This window comes from Carcharhinus amblyrhynchos, chromosome 2 (assembly GCF_965287045.1).
Source record: "Carcharhinus amblyrhynchos chromosome 2, sCarAmb.v2.hapA, whole genome shotgun sequence".
Lineage (NCBI taxonomy): Eukaryota > Metazoa > Chordata > Chondrichthyes > Carcharhiniformes > Carcharhinidae > Carcharhinus > Carcharhinus amblyrhynchos.
In genome coordinates this window covers 36,838,198-36,856,651 of record NC_137325.1, presented here as the reverse complement: position 1 = coordinate 36,856,651, position 18,454 = coordinate 36,838,198, and the positions used below count along the sequence as shown (strand labels likewise).

Below are 18,454 nucleotides of genomic sequence, written 5' to 3'. Positions count from 1 at the left end.
TCAAACCCAAGACAGGAGGTGAGAGCACTGTTTTGTCAGTTTGGTGTGAAGATGTGGTTGGACTTGGGTAAACACAGTAAGGAGTCTCACAACACCAGGTTAAAGTCCAACAGGTTTATTTCCTTCCTCAAGTGAGTGTTTCTGATCCGAACTTTCCATCCACCTGACAAAGTCATCGTGTTCCGAAAGCTTGTGGCGTTTACTATCAAATAAACCTGTTGGACTTTAACCTGGTGTTGTGAGACTTCTTACGTTGTCAGCTTGGATCAGGAATGTCTCAATTCTGAATTAGACTTGCTTTGACTGAATTGGAATAAAAACAAGGAAAAAAATCAACCACCTCTACATTGCTCTGGTGTTGAACGAAACCACGCTGCTCAAGCCCTGTATTAAGCTTTGTGTTTCTAGCTGTAAGCTCCACCCCTCGTCCTTCTCTCCGAACAAAATGTAACAAAAAAAAACCTCCAAATATTAATTATATCTGGGCACTGGAGATTTTTACTTTGAGAATACACTGTATCTTCAGTCAATAAAAGAAATGGGATGAACTTGGTTAACTATCAGGACTGCTGAAGCTGCCTAGATTTTGTTTCGAATACAAACAGGAAATGAATAGGTCCGGGGGCTTTTAATCGTCTGGGGGCTTTCAGGTTGCTCGGCTAAGGGCCTTGCTGTTTCTCCACTTTAAACATGGTCCGAAAAATGTATTACTGTTTCCACCTTCTGACCACCCAAGGTAGATATTTTATCCCATTTCTCCAAAGTAAGTGTTTCATTGTGGTTAAAGAAAATGGTTCCTACAGCGTTTCATGTTACGCCCTGCCTTGTTTAAGGCGGAACTGATAGTTATTTTTATGTACGTCGTATATTTTCAAATGTATATTTCTCTTCCGATGAGCAGTAGCATTTAATGTTGAGTTTATATGCATCATTTAGCTCTTAATCTTTGCTATTTCTTGTTTTACAGTTTTGATGCTTATGGGCGCGGAATCCACCCCAGAAGTTGTTGTAAAATGTGGAGAAACAGCAAGGTTGCCCTGTCGAGCTGAGTATGAACTTGAAATCCAGTACCGAGCTATCAGTTGGTACAAGGTGAACACGTGTGCTGCCACTACATTTGGGCTTATACTGTCCACGTTCATCCCGCTTTGGGATGTTTTACTACGTGTAGAATAAATACAATTGTTGTTTAAGTTCATAGGAAACAAAAAAAGATATAATTCATTCCCAACAAGTAACAAGACAGCAGTAATGTGAGGAAAGAAATAAAAACAGGAAGTAGCAGACGTGTGTGGTAATGTTACTGACAAATTACCAAATAAGGCTATACTACAGTAGCTATATAAAAAAAACAGTTTATACATGGACACAAATGGAAATGAAACATTTCTGGCTACAGATAGAGAAGGGGGAAAGATAGATCAATACTTGATGGGGGTCCCTTTAGCTCAGTTGTCTGGACAGCTGGTTTGTGATGCAGAATGACAGCAATAGCATAGGTTCAATTCCTGTACTGACCGAGATTATCCATGAAGGCTTGTCCTCTCAACCTTGCCTCTCACCTGAGGTGTGGCGATGAGAGGTTTAAAAAATAGAACTAAAACATAGAAAAATAGGAGCACGAGGCCATTTGGTCCTTTGAGCCTATTCCACCCATTCAGTACAATGAAGGCTGATCATCCAACTCAGTAACCTGTGTTTTCCCCAAGAGGATAAGGCACAGGGGACAGCCTGGATAAGATGCTCTTTTGGAGAGTTGGTGCAGACTTGATAGGTCAAATGGTCTCCTTCTGCATTAGGGGTTCTATATCTGCCTTTTTCTATACTTTTACAGTGGATCCAAAACTATCATCCATTAACCAATTACTGACTTATAAACAAAATTCCATCATTCAATCATACAGGCACACTGGTATCAAATTGTTTGGATGTTATATGTCTACGGTATTCTCGTCAAAGAATTAAACTTGGCTAGGCCTCTAATTATTTGGTTTTTATGATTGATCATTGCCCACAAATATTCATTTTGTTTCCCTGTCAAGATGCTGCTTGACCCGCAGAGTATCTTCAGTATTTTCTGTTTTTAGTTCTGATTCCTAGCAATTGCAGTAGTTGTTTTGGTAACTCACTGCTTCTGTCCATGTGTGTCTGGTATTCATTCACAGCTTGCTGTCAGGTTCCCATTAACTCTTGACTAGCCTAAATACTTAAACACCACATAATTGCCTTTGTAGCCTAACTTGTTCATTTCACATTCACCAACAGCTAGAGATCAGAATTAGTTTATAATGTGAAGTGATGAGCAAGAATCCTTTTCAGACTTTAGGATATTCACTATGGACACTTGACATCCTTCAAGATAGATGTTAGATTCTGGATGGTTGATGGGTGCAGTATATTGGCCAACCATCCAGCAGCAAAAATGCTGGAGCCAATTTTGAGGCCCAAGTCTTATCAAATCAGAGTTAACATTGACACCACTCTGGCAGCCAACGGATCGGATTTTAGGGCCTCGCTCGTCCTGAAACCATAAAATACCATCCAAGGTCAACAGACCTTTCTATTGTCCGCCCTTTGCCTGCTCTGATTCCCTTGGGGGACAGGGCAGTAAAATTCCAGCCAAGAGTTTTAGGTTCAGGGAGTGATTTTAATTTAGAATCTCAGAACTCTTGATGAAAAACTACAAAAAATAGTCTACAGCGTACAGTGGAATTATTTTCCCCAGCAACGTGCAATGAGTTCAACATAGTTAAATAAATGAATTACACAGACAAAATCAATTCCAGTTACCGACAGCAGTATGGTGCAGGCGTGAATGATGGCAACAATTATCCCATCATCTCCATTCTGGCTAGGGCTTGTGCTGCATTATATGAAGCTCTATTAAATAGAACCTGCAAGCTATTCATTCCCAAATGGGCATCCTGATATAGCTAGCTGAATTCAGACCAGCACAATATTGCAGCAAGATAAAACTAGGATGGTTGCCATCATGAGGGAAGAGCTTGGAGCTTTGGCATGACAAATTATTTTTGTTGGATTTGTAGGTAGGCTCCTGGCCCCATAAATATAGTTTAAAACTTACACCTGAAGAGCTCCTGAAAAGTATTCCCAGTAAAAGTACTCATGAAGTGCATGGTACATGCTCTGTCTAGTTATATAGTAAAATGGAAATTTGTCATATTAAAAGGGTCTGATATAGGTATGTGCTTTGAAAGTGTTGAAGTAGGCCCCTGTAAAAGTGGTAGTCAAAGTTAGCGTAATTCTGGCAGTAAAGTCCACTAACCATAATTTTGGCAAGTTAAAATCATTCTCCTTCTGTTTACCATTCGTGAACCTCAGTAAAACTAGCTGTGATTGTATATGTTTGGCGGTTTCCTTTCCAGGCACTTTCACTGAATAGAATCAAAATGTCATTTTACTAGCTTGATGCAGGATCAATTTACCATTCAGCAACTAGTTGGATGTTGGAGTTGGGACTGTGTTTTCTCCAGAATTATTTTCCTACATCTGTCCACTATTAATTTTAATTTCTTACTACTTACATCATAAACATATAGCAGTTTTTAGAAGTTCAGGGTAGCTTGAAAAAAAATACACAAAAATGCAGGACAATTTCCTATTGTGCAGACTGAGTCAGAATGCCAAAAATGATTTTCAAGTTGGGAAGTTGGGCATATGAGATCAATATTAAAACATGATTGTCATTCCATGCAATGTACATTGTATTGTTTTGGTACTATGATTAATGGTGATTGAATGAGTGTTTTTATTAAATGTAGTTCTGATTCATTGAACCATTTAACATTACAGCACAGAAACAGGCCTTTTGGCTCTTCTTGGCTGTGCTGAGCCATTTTTCTGCCTAGTCCCACTGACCTGCACCTGGACCATATCCCTCCACACCCCTCTCATCCATGTACCTTTCCAAGTTTTTCTTAAATGTTAAAAGTGACCTGCATTCACCACTTCATCTGGCAGCTCATTCCACACTCCCACCACTCTGTGTGAAGAAGCCCCCCCAATATTCCCTTTAAACTTTTCCCCCTTCACCCTTAACCCACATCCTCTAGTTTTTTTCTCCCCTAGCCTCAGTGGAAAAAGCTTGCTTGCATTCACTCTATTGATACCCATCATAATTTTATACATCTCTATCAAATCTCCCCTCATTCTTTTACGCTCCAGGGAATAAAGTCCTAACCTATTCAATCTCTCTCTGTAACTGTTTCTCAAGTCCTGGCAACATCCTTGTAAACTTTCTCTGCACTCATTCAACCTTATTAATATCCTTCCTGTAATTAGGTGACCAAAACTGTGCACAATACTCTAAATTCGGCCTCACCAATGTCTTGTACAAGCTCACCTAAACTTTGTCAGTAGACCCTCCAAGGATCTGTTCTTTGCTTCCTGTTCCTTAATTGCAATGGAAGGTAAAATTGGGCAGAGTGTGAAATGGGTACTCACTCAGATTCTGGTTGTCTGGGTTAAGTTAATATTGCCTGCATGATCATAGCATCTGGCCCTCGGTTACACACTGGTGCATCTTGTCGATCTTAAACTTCCACTTACTCCTACCTTCTATTCTATTCCCTATCTACGAACTGTTCTAGGAAAATAATGGAAAGAGGAATTTAATATAATGCATTAAACTGATAATCTTAGCAGTATAGTTCCTGGTTTCCAAATATTCAAAGCCAGTGTTTTTGTTAGAATTTCCATAGAAATGTCAGTGACATTAATTGTTTAACTCTTACAGATAGTTGGTAATGGAAATGGTTTAACAGGAATCGTTCGAAAGGATTTCAGGGAGAACATAGCCAGGCGGTATCTGGGTTTCAATGGATCGATTGAGTTAGATTCTGCCAGACCTTTTTCCTTGATTATTCACAATGTCTCCAGGGAAGACTTTGGAACGTATCAGTGTTCCTTGTGGGCACCACTTGGAGAACGAAACAAGCAAGCAGACATAGAACTCCGTGAATTGGGTCAGTATATTAATGTTGCTGTGATACTAAATAGTCCCTGTTTGAACTTGTGTTATTTGCATTTATTGTCAGTCACTGGAGTCATAGGTTCTTTTAAAGATTTTGATAATGTGGTCATTGTCTCAAATGCCAAATCTTTTTTTAGAAATGTCTTCTTTCGCTGTGGGCAGTGTTGGCAAGGGTGCACTTATTGCCTAGTTGTATTGCTTTTTAGCAAGCATAGAGCATAGAACATTACAGCGCAGTACAGGCCCTTCGGCCCTCGATGTTGCGCCGACCAGTCGACCCAATCTAATGATCCTCTAACCTAAACTATTCCAATGTTATCCATATGCCTATCCACTGACCATTTGAACACCCTTAAAGTTGGCGAGTCCACAACTGCAGGTAGGGCATTCCACGACCTTACTACCCTCTGAGTAAAGAACCTACTTCTGACATCTTTCCTATAATTACCACCCCTTAATTTAAAGCCATGTCCCCTCATGTTAGCCATCATCATCCAAGGAAAAAGGCTCTCACTGTCCACCCTATCTAACCCTCATCATCTCGTATGCCTCAATTAGATCACTTTGTAACCACCTTCTCTCTAATGAAAATAACCTCAAGTCCCTCAGCCTTTCCTCATAAGACCTCCCCTCCATACCAGGCAACATCCTGGTAAACCTCCTCTGCACCCTTTCCAATGCCTCCACATCTTTCTTATAATGCGGCGACCAGAACTGTACGCAATACTCCAAGTGTGGCCGCACCAGAGTTTTGTACAGTTGCAACATGACCTCACAGCTCCAAAATTCAATCCCTCTACCTATAAAAGGTAACACACCGTATACCTTCTTAACAACCTTATCAACCTGGGTGTCAACTTTCAGGGAGCTATGCACACACACCAAGATCTCTCTGCTCGTCAACACTACTAAGAGTCCTTCCATTAGCCCTATATTCTGTATTCCTGTTACTCTTACCAAAGTGAATCACCTCACACTTTTCCGCATTAAACTCCATTTGCCACCTCTCGGCCCAGCTCTGCAGCTCATCTATGTCCCTCTGCGAACTGTAACATCCATCCTCACTGTCTACAACTCCTCCGACTTTGGTGTCATCAGCAAATTTACTAATCCATCCTTCTACACCCTCATCTAGGTCATTTATAAAAATGACAAACAACAGTGGCCCCAAACGGATCCTTGAGGTACACCACTTGTAACTGAACTCCAAGTTGAATATTTCCCATCACCCAGCACTAGACCTTCATCTTATACAACTGATAGTCCTTCCCCCAAAGGTGTTGAGATACTTCTGAGCTATAATCACCACTGATTTGAATTCTTTTGAAGTAACCCCAAGAGGGTTGCTGTTGTGTATATGGATTTTGAAAACCAAATAATGGACTTGGAGAGACAGGTAGGAAAGTGGAGTTAAGAACACAATGAGCTCAACCACAGTTGTATTGAATGGTGGAGCAGGTTCAATGGGCTGAATGGCTTAGTCACATTTCTTTGAATAGTACCAGTGATTTTCAATTCTAGCAAATGAATTTTCTGATTTAACATAATAAAAAAATTGCATTTAAATACGGCCTTTCACAACTACCAGATATTTTGAGAAACTTTACAGTCAATGAAGTACTTTTGAAATGTTGTCACTAATGTGTTGTAGGAATGTGGTTGCCAAGTTGCATGCAGTGAACTCCCATAAACAACAATGTTAATGACCAGCTAATTTGTTTTAGTAATGTTAATTGAGGAATAAATATTGGCCAGGATATTGGAGATAACTCCCTTGCTTTACAAAAGATTTGGCACAGGATTGTTCACATTCATCTGGACAGGCGGAGAAACAATGTTGACACCAGTAAATTGTTAACTTCAGTTGAGCTGTGATCTTCAGATTTGTACCAAATCCGAACGTTGAGCACCTTGGTATCATGTCACGGTTTCTAAGCAAAAAATAGACTGGTATCCTTTCATAATGTATCATTTAATTAGTTGCTAGAAAGGTTGTTCTGCTAATTGTTTGGTGACTGTTTTCTATTGAATCTGTGACTAACAATACAACTTTTTGATGCAGATATCGAGTTTGAACAATGGTGGACTATCTTGGTTATCTTACTCATTGTTTTGACAGTACTTGCATCAATGATATTTTGTGTAAGTATTCAGATGGTGTTCCAAAGCAAGTAAGGTTTCTGTTTTATTTTCACTGGCGTAACTAGTTTATCCTAAACTATAATGGGCATAGAATATGCAAGAATTTTGGAAAGTAGCTTCATGAAGACATTCAAATAAAAGCCTTTCCCACTGTATAGTTATTCTATTTTGATGTGTTGTCATACAGATGATACAGAATTTAACTAACTTGTCTTAGTGATACTGTTTTCAAATCTATTACTGTCTTCTAATTTTGTGTAAATCTGTTACACTGATGTCTTAGTACTACTTTGTTCTTCCTGTCTGAGGAAACAGTGGCCAGATCCATCTAGAAAGAGTTGATAACCACACATGGCATGGGTGTAATTTCTTGCATTGTTGATCCAAATAGTGAAAAACGTACATCAAAGAATGGGCGTCATAATGGTGCAGCTCTGCAGGAGCCCTCCTGACATTACCAGTTGATTACGCAAAACTCATCACTTCAGTTGTAGGCATGTTTTATTGAGTAAAATGGGCAACTGCAATGACGATTTTTGCATGGCTAGTGGGTGTAGCTCCCCAACAATTTTTATATTGAAATAAAGTTTATTTATTAATGTCACAAGTAGACTTACATTAACACTGCAATGAAGTTACTTTGAAAATTCCTTAGTCGCCACACTCTGGTGCCTGTAGGGGGACCTTTAAGGGAGAAGTTAGCATGGCCAATGCACCAAATCAGTCTTTCGTATTGTGGGAGGAAACCTATGCTGACACCATAGAACGTGCAGAATCCACATAGACAGTGACCAAGCAGGGAATTGAACCTAGATTACTGGCACTGAGAGGCAGCAGTGCTAACCACTGCACCATCTTGCTGCCAAGGCCACTCTAAGTGGATGGAGATATTTGAGATGAGACCATAACCGGACATACCACAATCAAGAACTTATGCCAATGCTTCACATCCTATGGAGTACCTGAAGTACTCGTAACAGATAATGGAACAACTTTTATACGCACCAAATTTCAAAGTTTCAAGTTTTTCAATGGCATAAAATACATCAGAACTTCACCATATTATCCTTCTATTCAATGGATTGGCTGATTGGACAGAGCAGTCTCTCAAGACCAGCTTAAAGAAACAGTCAGCTGCATCTTTGGAATCAAATATAGCTCAATTTCTTTTAGCTTACAGGTCCACCCTGCATTTGACCACGAGGGTCAAAACGTTGACTCTATTCTCTCTACAGATGCTGTTAGGCCTTCTGAGATTTTCCAGCATTTTCTGTTTGAGAAATTTTGGGAGTGTTCCTAACTGGTTCCAGGAATTATTGTGGTTAAGACAGGATTATTGTTTTACAAAGTGACGGTAAAAGACAGGATTTTGAGAAAACACATGAACCATGTGAGGATGTGAGTCATCACGAGAGCCAGTGTTAGAGCCTGATATGTTGTTGCCAGCTGGAAGTGTTGTTGGCTGCTCATGAAGTGAAATACCTAATCGGTTTGTGATAGGTGAGAGTATTGTTCCGACTGGAGCAGTGGAGGTTGAAGCTTCAGGAGAAAAGAAACAAAGTGTGACAGTTTCTATTTAAAATAAAACCCCAATAGAAGTAGCTCAGTCAGTGGAGTTGTGCGAGAAAGCGGAAGCTACCAGAGACAGAGATTTTGATGGACCAATTAAAAATATTCATTGTTGTAAATTATGGGAACTGTATATGTTAACTATCATTCTGTATATTAAGGAACTTAGAGGGGGAGGGATCTACTAGCTAGCCCCTTTTTAAAGAATGATCTTCTGAAGAGTCATGTGATCTGCTCGTCCAAGCAGTAAGTAACGCACAGGATCACCCAAGCAGAGAGCACGCATTTTCGCAGTTGGATCCTAGAGGCATGACTGGAAGCACTGAATCTGTATCACCCTATAAATAGTTGTTGTTAATAAGTATTTATAATTTATTCATAACTGGTAGAGCCAAGTTATTACAAGGGCCAGAGATCAAACTCTTTACTTCCAAAGGACAAGACACACCCAGTGAGGAATAGGGAAGAAAATAGTAAAAGAGACAGGCACAGAGTAAGAACAATTTCTGAAGCTTCTACTGCTCAGATTCAGGTGAATTATTGTTCAGAAAATTTGTATTTAACCCCTAAACATGGATCATATAGCAGGCTTGTAACTTTTCTACAATGGAGATAATTATAACATAAACAATACAATAACTCAATTTACATGATGATAATAAAGCAACAGGGTAATTTTTATATAAAAGCAAAGTACTGGAGATACAGAACCTGAAACACGGAACTCTTGGAAAAACTCAGCTGGCTTGGCTGCATCTGTGGAGGTTATTAAAATTTGAAGTTCAGTATGACTCTTCATTTTTATAACCTGGCTTTGTCAAAATCTGGCTTTTGCAAGATTGAACAAGTGCAAAATATAGTACATGCATTTCCAGTCTGTGTGATGAAGAGAAATTGCAGTGTTCTAGCCATCAATCATGTTGCTGTATGCCTAGATGTTACACAATAAACACACATTCCTGATAAGGGATGCAGGATCTGGGAACAGGAGGGATCAGTGACTGAATTTATGAGAAAATTTAGAGTGGGTCTGAAATTTATCACAACTACCAATGTAAAAATTCTTTTTCTTTTCTCTCTTTTTTTGTTCAGATCTATGCAAGACAACGTAAGGATCATTCAGGTTATAAGAAATCTAACAATCATCTATCAGTATGAAAACTGCAAGGTTCCTAAAAACAATGGGTACAAACAAAAAGAACTTGGAATCAGTGAAAATCAATACAGCCGAACAAACAGGTTAACATTTTGCCAAAAAAAAAACCTTTTCAGCAGAATTGTAATAATCTAGTATGTTGCGTTTCTGCCAGAGTTCCAGCATTGGCAGTTTTAATTGCAGTATAGAGCTTGAATATTTCTGAAGAGAGACATGTTGCTGAAGTTCTTTGTCTTGCACATCAGGACAAACATAAAGGCCAAATTCCAAACAAAGGGTACTGATTACTTAGCGAGTCCAGAAAAGAATGGGGAACTAAGCTTCCCAAGCTCCTGGATGTTTCAAAAAAAGTCATTTGGCTTAAACGTATTCCTTTTATTTCCAGAGAATGTAAGCTGCTTCTAGCAAGCGTAAGTGAGCTTGACTTATTATGTTAAATTGGTTATTAGTGTAGCTATCAGTGAATGCTGAATTGTTCAGCAAGTGCAATGGCCTAGTATTATTGCTCAAAATTCCAGAAACATCAGTTAAAGTTCTGGAGACCCAGGTTTGAATCCTTACCATGGCAGACGGTGAAAGTTGAATTCAATAAAAAAAATCTGGAATTAAGAATCTACTGTGACCATAAAACTATTGTCTATTGTCAGAAAACCCATCTGATTCACTAATCCTTTAGGGAAGAAAAGTTTACCATCCTTACCTCGTCTGACCTGCATGTGACTCCAGTAATGCAGTTGACTCTTTAAATGGCCTAGCAAGCACTCAATTCAAGGACAGCTAGGGATGGGCAATAAATGCTGGCCAGCCAGTGATGTCCATGTCCCATGAATGGAAAAAACTATCCATGACTTACGTATTGGTATCATTGCATTGTTTGACATTGCAGGCTTATTTAGGTACCGTTGAAGGAAGTCTGGTTCCTATATCATAGCAATATAGATGTGTCATTATTTCATTAATCTGTACTTATTGAACTTATTAACAGCAATTTGCACATCCGGTTCTCTTTTAATGACACCATGTTTGTCCAAATAGATGATGTCACATAGGGATTCTGTCCACGTCCAGTGCTCACCACCATTTTCATTGGTTTTGTGCAGCCTAAGCATCTGAATCGCACTGAAGTTATTTTGGGAAGGCAAGTGCATAGATCAGATGTCCCAGCAATTGGTTGGTTGAGCATCATCTTTCAGTTGTTCATAACAGGCAGAGCACAGACCATACTTGACCAGCTCATGCTTGCAAAACCAAAAACAAAATTTCTATTGTTTGATGTGATTCTGCAATTGAGCAGCACTTGCTGAACAATCCAGAGTATGCTAATAGCCACACTAACAACCAATTTAAGATGATCAGTCAAACTTGTAATGAGGTTCTTTATGCTTGCTTGAGGTGTCATACATTTATACACAGGTACCATCTCTTTGCAAACTAAAGAAATATGTTGAAGCTTTGCACCTTAGGAGCTTGAGAAGCTATTGTTTCCCCTTGATTTTGCCATGGCACTGCATCAGCCAATCAGAGGTGACTTGCCAACCAATCAACTTTTTATCTTGTTTGAAAATTGGCACTTTTGCATTTATCCTGGTGAGATCAAGATAAAATGCTTTGACAACATGTCTCTGTTCTCAGTAATATATTCATATATCTTTGAATTAGAACAGTAGAAGTAACCATCTCTCAATTTTACTGTGACTGGTTGGGACTGAGCACTTCTTGTTGGAAATCTACTGGAGCAATTTTAACTTCATTAGCTGCTGACCAGGTCTGAATTCTCTCTCAGGGCTAGCCCTCACAGACAGGAACCACCCCAGTTTTCTTATGTCTAAAAAATGCCCCCAGAATAGACTTAAGTCCCAATCAGCACAGTATCTTCTAGTGATGTATAAATGATTAATAAGATCTGTATCCATATTGAGAGATTTCTAAGTGTCAAGCTGTATGAGAACATTGAACCCTACAGTGCAGAAAGAGGCCCTTCGGCCCATCGGCCCATCAAGTCTGTACTGAACACAATCCCACCCAGGTCTTACCCCCATATCCCTACATATTACACCCACTAATCCCTCTAACCTATGCATCCCTAGATACTAAGGGGCAATTTCTTAGCATGGCCAATCAATCTAACCCACACATCTTTGGACTGTGGGAGGAAACTGGAGTACCCAGAGGAAACCCACGCAGACACAAGGAGAATGTGCAAACTCTACACAGATAGTGACCCGAGCCGGGAATTGAACCCAGGACCCTGGAGCTGTGAAGCAGCAGTGCTAACCACTGTGCTACTGTGCTGCCCACAGAAGATAGAGATAGCAGGGGTATAGCATTGAGCATTATTTTGAGGCTGTGCCCTCTAGTTCTTGTTCTGTGGATCAGCCATACTCAGCAGGAGTATTGCATAGAGGTAGAGGATCAGCCATGCTCATACTGAATGATGGAACACGATTGAAGGGCTGATGAGAATGTTAGGATGCCCCTCTGTTGAAGACTGAGATGTATAGTGGGAGTTTGCATCCAAGCTTAGGCTGGATAGGGATCTGCTCCCCAACTGAAATGAAGGTGTGGCAGTCTTTCTACTTTAAAGTGGTGTATGTCCCATGGCAACAAGCAGGATTGGAAGGCAGTGGATCAGTTAGACAAAGCTAGGATGGGGAATAAAACAGATAAGTGAAGGGAGAGTGAAGATGGGGAGGAAGTGTTTTGGATGCAATTTGGGCCCTATGAATAGAAGAGAGTGGGAAAGGAAGAAAGGGTAAGGAGATCTGTAAAATATGTTAAGCATAATTTTGCAGTGGTATCCTGATATGATTTTTTTCAATAACTTGCATCATTTCACCAGCAATTCTGCCAATCTCCAGCTGGAGATCAGAAATTCTCTCTACTCCTGGTAGAATTCCTTAATTCATAAAATTGCCTATGGTGTATTTGCATTTAATCAACAAAGGCCTTTTGCCATCTAGTAAAAGGGAAATAAGATGCTAATTACCATCACAAGTTACTGCATAAGTAACCAAGGTGTAACAATAAAACGTTTGAATGTTTTACAGTTTATTAAACTGTGTGCAGTGCCAGCAACTAGAACATAATGCATTTAATAAACCATATCTATATTCCTGATAATTTTTTTCAATTCACAGGAATTTCAGTTTCTTAAGTAATAGCAGATGCATTAGTAGTTATTTATCAAAATTTGCTGGATTCTGGGGAAGTGCTGGCAGATTGGAAAATAGCTACCGTTACGCCGCTGTTTAAAAAAGGTAGCAGACAAAAGGCGGGTAACTACAGGCTGGTTAGCTTAATGTCCGTAGTTGGGAAAATGTTAGAATCCATCATTAAAGGAAGGGTTCGATCAAGCAGACGCAGCATAGATTCATGAAGGGAAAGTCGTGTTTGACGAATTTACTGGATTCTTATGAAGATGTGACTAGTGCGGTAGACAGAGGGGAATTGGTTGATGTGGTGTTTTTAGATTTCCAGAAGGCGTCCAATAAGGTGCCTCACAAAAAGTTGCTGCAGAAGGTTTGGATACGTGGAATTGGGGGTAAAGTGTTAGCGTGGATTGAGGATTGGCTATCTAACAGGAAGCAGAGAGTTGGAATAAATGGGCACTAATCTGGTTGGCAGTTGGTAACTAGTGGCATGCCGCAGGGATCGGTGCTGGGGCCTCAACTGTTTACCATATACATAAACGATCTAGAGGAGGGGGCTGAGTGCAGGGTAACAAAGTTTGCGGATGACACAAAGATGAGTGGAAAAGCAAATTGTGTGGAGGACGCAGAAAGCCTGCAGAGAGATTTTGATAGGCTGTGAGTGGGTGAGGATCTGGCAGATGGAGTATAACGTTGGCAAATGTGAGGTTATGCACTTTGGAAGAAATAATAGTAGGATGGACCGTTATTTAAATGGTGAAAAGTTGCAGCATGCTACTGTGCAGAGAGACGTGGGGGTCCTTGTGCACAAATCACAAAAACTCAAGTCTGCAGGTACAGCAGTGATCAAGAAGGCAAATGGAATGTTGGCCTTTGCGAGGGGGATAGAATATAAAAGCAGGGAGGTCTTGTTGCAATTGTACAAGGCACTGGTGAGGCCGCAACTGGAGTAGTGTGTGCAATTTTGGTCCCCTTATTTGCAAAAGGATATATTGGTCTTGGAGAGAGTACAGAGAAGGTTCACCAGGTGGATACCGGAGATGAGGGGGTTAGCTTATGAGGAGAGAGTGAGTAGATTGGGCCTGTACTCGTTGGAGTTTAGAAGGCTGAGGGGGGATCTTATAGAGACTTACAAGATAATGAAGGGGCTAGATAGGATAGAGGTAGAGAGATTCTTTCCACTTAGAAAGGGAACCAGAACTAGAGGGCACAGCCTCAAAATAAGGGGGTCAATTTAGAACAGAGTTGAGGAGGAACTTCTTCTCTGAGGGTAGTGAATCTTTGGAATTCTCTGCCCATTGAAGCAGCGGAGGCTACCTCGTTAAATGTGTTTAAGTCATAGGTAGATAGACTTCTGATCAATAAGGGAATTAAGGGTTATGGGGAGCAGGTGGAATTGAACCACTATCATAAGAACATAAGAAATAGGAGCAGGAGTAGGCCATCTGGCCCTTCGAGCCTGCCCCGCCATTCAATAAGATCATGGCTGATCTGTCATGGCTCTGATCTTATTGAATGGCAGGGCAGGCTCGAGGGGCTAGATGGCCTACTCCTGCTCCTATTCCTTATGCTCTCAAATAAGAGTCTAGAAAAGACACGATGATGCACTTTGAAAATCAGTGCAACTGACAGAAATATAAGTTTTCATTGGCTAAAATCTGGCTCCAGCTGTTTTGGTACAAGTTTTAAACCAAAGTATAACACTTAATAATCATATCACTAATAATTCCAGATCAACCTTTTGTCATGTTTTTTGATGCAGTCAGATGTTATCCGGCTGGATAACTTTACTGGCAGCACTGGAAGGGTTAAACTTCAGTGAGGAAGAAAGTTAGTTTAGGTGTGATTTAATGCTGACAAAGGGTTAAAACAATTAATTTAACCTATATCAGTTATTGATAATAAATAGTGTTATGCTGATAGCTTAGTAAGCTTATTTAAACAAAACTATAATGCTGGTCTATATTGAGCTGATCCAAGTCAGGATGGACTCAAAGACCAGGATTTTATCATCCTACCCCAGAAGGTTGGAGGAGGGAGGGGGTCAGAAAGAATGGTTTCTCAACCTTGACATTTTACCAATGGTGGAACAGGATGAGAAGAGTCTGACCACACAAGTGGGCAGGCAGTGTGTTTACATAATTGTAATAATGCCCTATTCAAAGCCAATAGCAGGGTGACCTTCCACTCCAATTGCCACATGTTGTGGGGAGATGGGGCACTGTCTGAATGGAGACAGCCTCCCTGCTGCAATTAGAGATGTGGGTGGGAGGAATGGTCATTTGGGCCAAAGAAGAGACTGCAAGCAGGGAAGGCAGCACCCATGGCCCTGACCACTTTCCAGGAGTTTATCCTTCGCCCTGTGATTTTTTTTTAAACTTAACACCATTAGATCAATTCCTCAGTGGAGCCCATTTCTCTTGGTGGCACTGCTGAGGCATAAGAGCTGCTGATCCCATGATTGAGCTGGCAGCTTCAGTATCTTGCCCAATGTCCTTAATTGAATGTTGGACCCATAGGCAGCCAATTAAGAGGTTACCTATGTAACTGCTGACATGCTAGCTTGTAACTTTTTACACTCAGTGTTGTGATGTCCTTTATAACATTCAGTACAAAGGCACTAAAATTATCCAGGGTGTACCTGTAATATAGAGGTATGAAGTTGGTCAGCATCTCTGCTCAGCAGTTCAGTGGCCCCTGTGAGAACTGCAGGTATAAGCTTAAAGTGAGACTAAGCTTGGGCTACTGTCTCAAAAATCACCATAAAAGCTAATACAAGAAGATGATTTGGACCTGATGGTTATCATTGTCTTTGGAAAACCAATAAAGAATTCTGCATTTTGGGAAGAATTGGAGGAATAAACTTTCCGTGTGACATAACGGAGATGGCCCATCATTGGCTGGCAGTGGGATCTTCTGATCGCACTTGTCAAAAGGTTTCTTGTTCAATGCAGACCCACCACCAGGAAACCGTGGTGTGGTTTGCCATCAGTGGGCCTGGAATATCCTGGCAGTGAGAATGGTCAGAAAATTTTATCCATTATATGTGGAAGAAGGAAATGAAAATGATTGACTGGGGTCCTGTGGACTATAGTGTGTACTTCATGGCTACAATAACAATCCATGAATGATAAATTCATGAGTATGTTACAGTCAGCAAGTAGGAAAAAGATTGTCCCTCAGGTCCTCATTGTATATGTTGTTTTGCTTTTGCAATATTAAACTGATTGCTTGCTTAATTAGGAACTAAATTGGTCCTATTCACTAGATTCCCCATAATGTTATCTAGTATCTATAACAACGTCTTCAACTTTTTATGAAAGGGATGTTAGTACAAATAGTCTAATTCAAAACATTATAAATGTAATAGAAGAATTTGAGTGAATTTGTTAGAAAGCATAGTAGAGGAAATAGGGGATCAATTCAAGTCTTTGTTTTAATATTACACCTCTAAAGGAATTATTACATTTATAAGCAATTATATTTTAATGTAGGATTTGTTGTAGACCATCTCTTCTGCAGTGTTCTATTCTTGGTGTGATAGAATGGTGTGCTTTAAATGCCGTGGTAGATGTGATTTCTGGCAATGTTTCTTTTTTTAAACCTGTTATTAAAGTGAGCAAGAGAGAAGAGTAGTGAGAATCTTCTACAGATTTATGGTATGTAAAGGAATACAAAATAATCCAGGAATGAACATACTTGTTCATTAATTGCAGCAAGTAATATATATACAATATACATATATTACTGTATTATATTTAGCTTTCAGTTTGTGCAAGAGACAGACTTGTTGAAGGAAATGACCTTTTATGATGTGAGCATGAATGAAAAATATTGGGAGAAGCCTGACTTGTAATAAATATGATGTGGAGATACTGGCATTGGACTGGAGTAAACACAGTAAGAAGTCTCACAACACCAGGTTGACGAAGGGGCAAACCCTGAAAGCATTTACTACCAAATAAACCTTTTGGACTTTAACCTGGTGTTGTGAGACTTCTTGTATAAATACCCAGGTCATTTGAATGTTGTAGCTCAGCTTCATATTTGCTGAGAAGCTGGAAATAAACATAGCTTTGCATCACTAAGATGAAATATTCTTGTCAGGAATTTAAAGTGTATACTCAAAACATAATTTCTAAAAATACAGTTTTCCTATATTTACTACTTACAGTTTTTTAAAAAACTAGATTCTTCAAGCATAAAATATAACAGAAGTTCTATCAAAATATAACAGATGTTCTGTCAAAATATATTTTAATCCCTTAATTGCACCACCTGTCAATGGATAACTAATGAATCCAGGAATGTTCTAGTCAGCTACCTGATCTCAAACGCGCGAAGACTTTTATTGCTAAATAAAGAGACATGCTGTTGAAGTTTTTTCATCTTAAACTCAGGACATATGCAAAAATTTCAAAGGGAAAAACAATTTAAACTGTATGAGAAAAGAGTTGTGATGGTTGGTTAAGCCAAGCAACTCTGGTGGAGGCATTGCCATGGGAGAAAAGTAAAAAGGAGCATGTTCAGGTTTGCACCTTTTTTTTGAATTAAACAATATTGTAGACAATATTATCTAAAAATAGAAATATACAGACAACAGTTCCCTAATGTATTCTCCAGTGATTGATTACAAAACAAAAGCTTTGACAGCGTGTCTTTTTTCAACACAATACTTTGTGTAATCTTACTAACTCCAATGTACTAAACTATATTGATTCATGATTTTAATATTTTTTAAAAATGTGTAATGGGTATCATCATCAACATTTCTTGTCTGAATGGATGATTTCTTCATTATTTTCTCATTTGTTTTACTTCCTAATGCAGTTGGTGACAAAATATACTGGCAATGTCATTAATTCATCAAATTTTTCAATGCTACATTCTACTTTGGTTTTGTAAGATTAGCAAAGTAAGCTTCTGCTACACCATAGTACAATAGACTGGTGGCTCAGGATGCCAAATCTTGCAAAGAGAATTGTTATGGGAACAGAAATAGGCCGTATAGCCTTTTGAGCCAGTTCTACATTGTTATATTATGGCTGAATTATATCTTAATCCTGGTCTTTGCCAATAAAAATCTATCAATCTCAGTTTTGGAATTAGGGATTGACCTAGCATCAAGGGCTTCCTAGTGAGAAAATTCCAGATTTCTAATACCTTTTGAAAATGATTGTTTATTGACACGAATCTGAAATGAATGGCTTTAATTTTATGTCTGTCTCCTTGTTCTGGACCTCCCCACCAGAGGAAAAAAGGTTGATAGAGAAACTATCAATTGCATTAATCATCTTAACACTCCCTTAATCTTAAATACTCAAATATAAGCCTAATCCATGCAACCTTTCCTCATTTAACTCATTATCAAAGAACAAAGAAAATTATAGCACAGGAACAGGCCCTTCGGCCCTCCAAGCCTGCACTGATTGTGCTGCCTGGCCG

General features: G+C 39.4%; 1 protein-coding gene across 3 annotated transcripts; it reads left to right on the top strand.

The window, feature by feature from the left end:
* Positions 1-44: 44 nt before the first annotated feature.
* On the top strand, positions 45-11,844 carry LOC145353722 (CD83 antigen-like). 3 transcript variants are annotated; one of them, XM_080204508.1, is made up of 5 exons: positions 45-131; positions 968-1,092; positions 4,757-4,985; positions 7,056-7,135; positions 9,797-11,844. In XM_080204508.1, exons 2-5 carry the CDS (start codon positions 973-975, stop codon positions 9,860-9,862), a joined length of 495 nt encoding a protein of 164 aa, XP_080060634.1. In that variant the 5' UTR covers positions 45-131; positions 968-972; the 3' UTR covers positions 9,863-11,844. The 3 variants fall into 3 exon arrangements, with proteins under 3 accessions (XP_080060634.1, XP_080060627.1, XP_080060619.1); XM_080204501.1 differs by lacking the exon at positions 45-131 and adding an exon at positions 525-736; XM_080204493.1 differs by lacking the exon at positions 45-131 and adding an exon at positions 527-763.
* Positions 11,845-18,454: the final 6,610 nt, after the last annotated feature.

What these genes read in the sequence shown, in the direction of transcription:
- LOC145353722 (XM_080204493.1), top strand. Translation starts at nt 691, where the DNA reads ATGGTCCGAAAAATGTATTACTGTTTCCACCTTCTGACCACCCAAGGT. An exon ending in CATAGAACTCCGTGAATTGG is followed by an intron (nt 4,986 to 7,055) that starts GTCAGTATATTA and finishes TTTTTGATGCAG; the next exon opens with ATATCGAGTTTGAACAATGG. An exon ending in TTGCATCAATGATATTTTGT is followed by an intron (nt 7,136 to 9,796) that starts GTAAGTATTCAG and finishes TTTTTTGTTCAG; the next exon opens with ATCTATGCAAGACAACGTAA.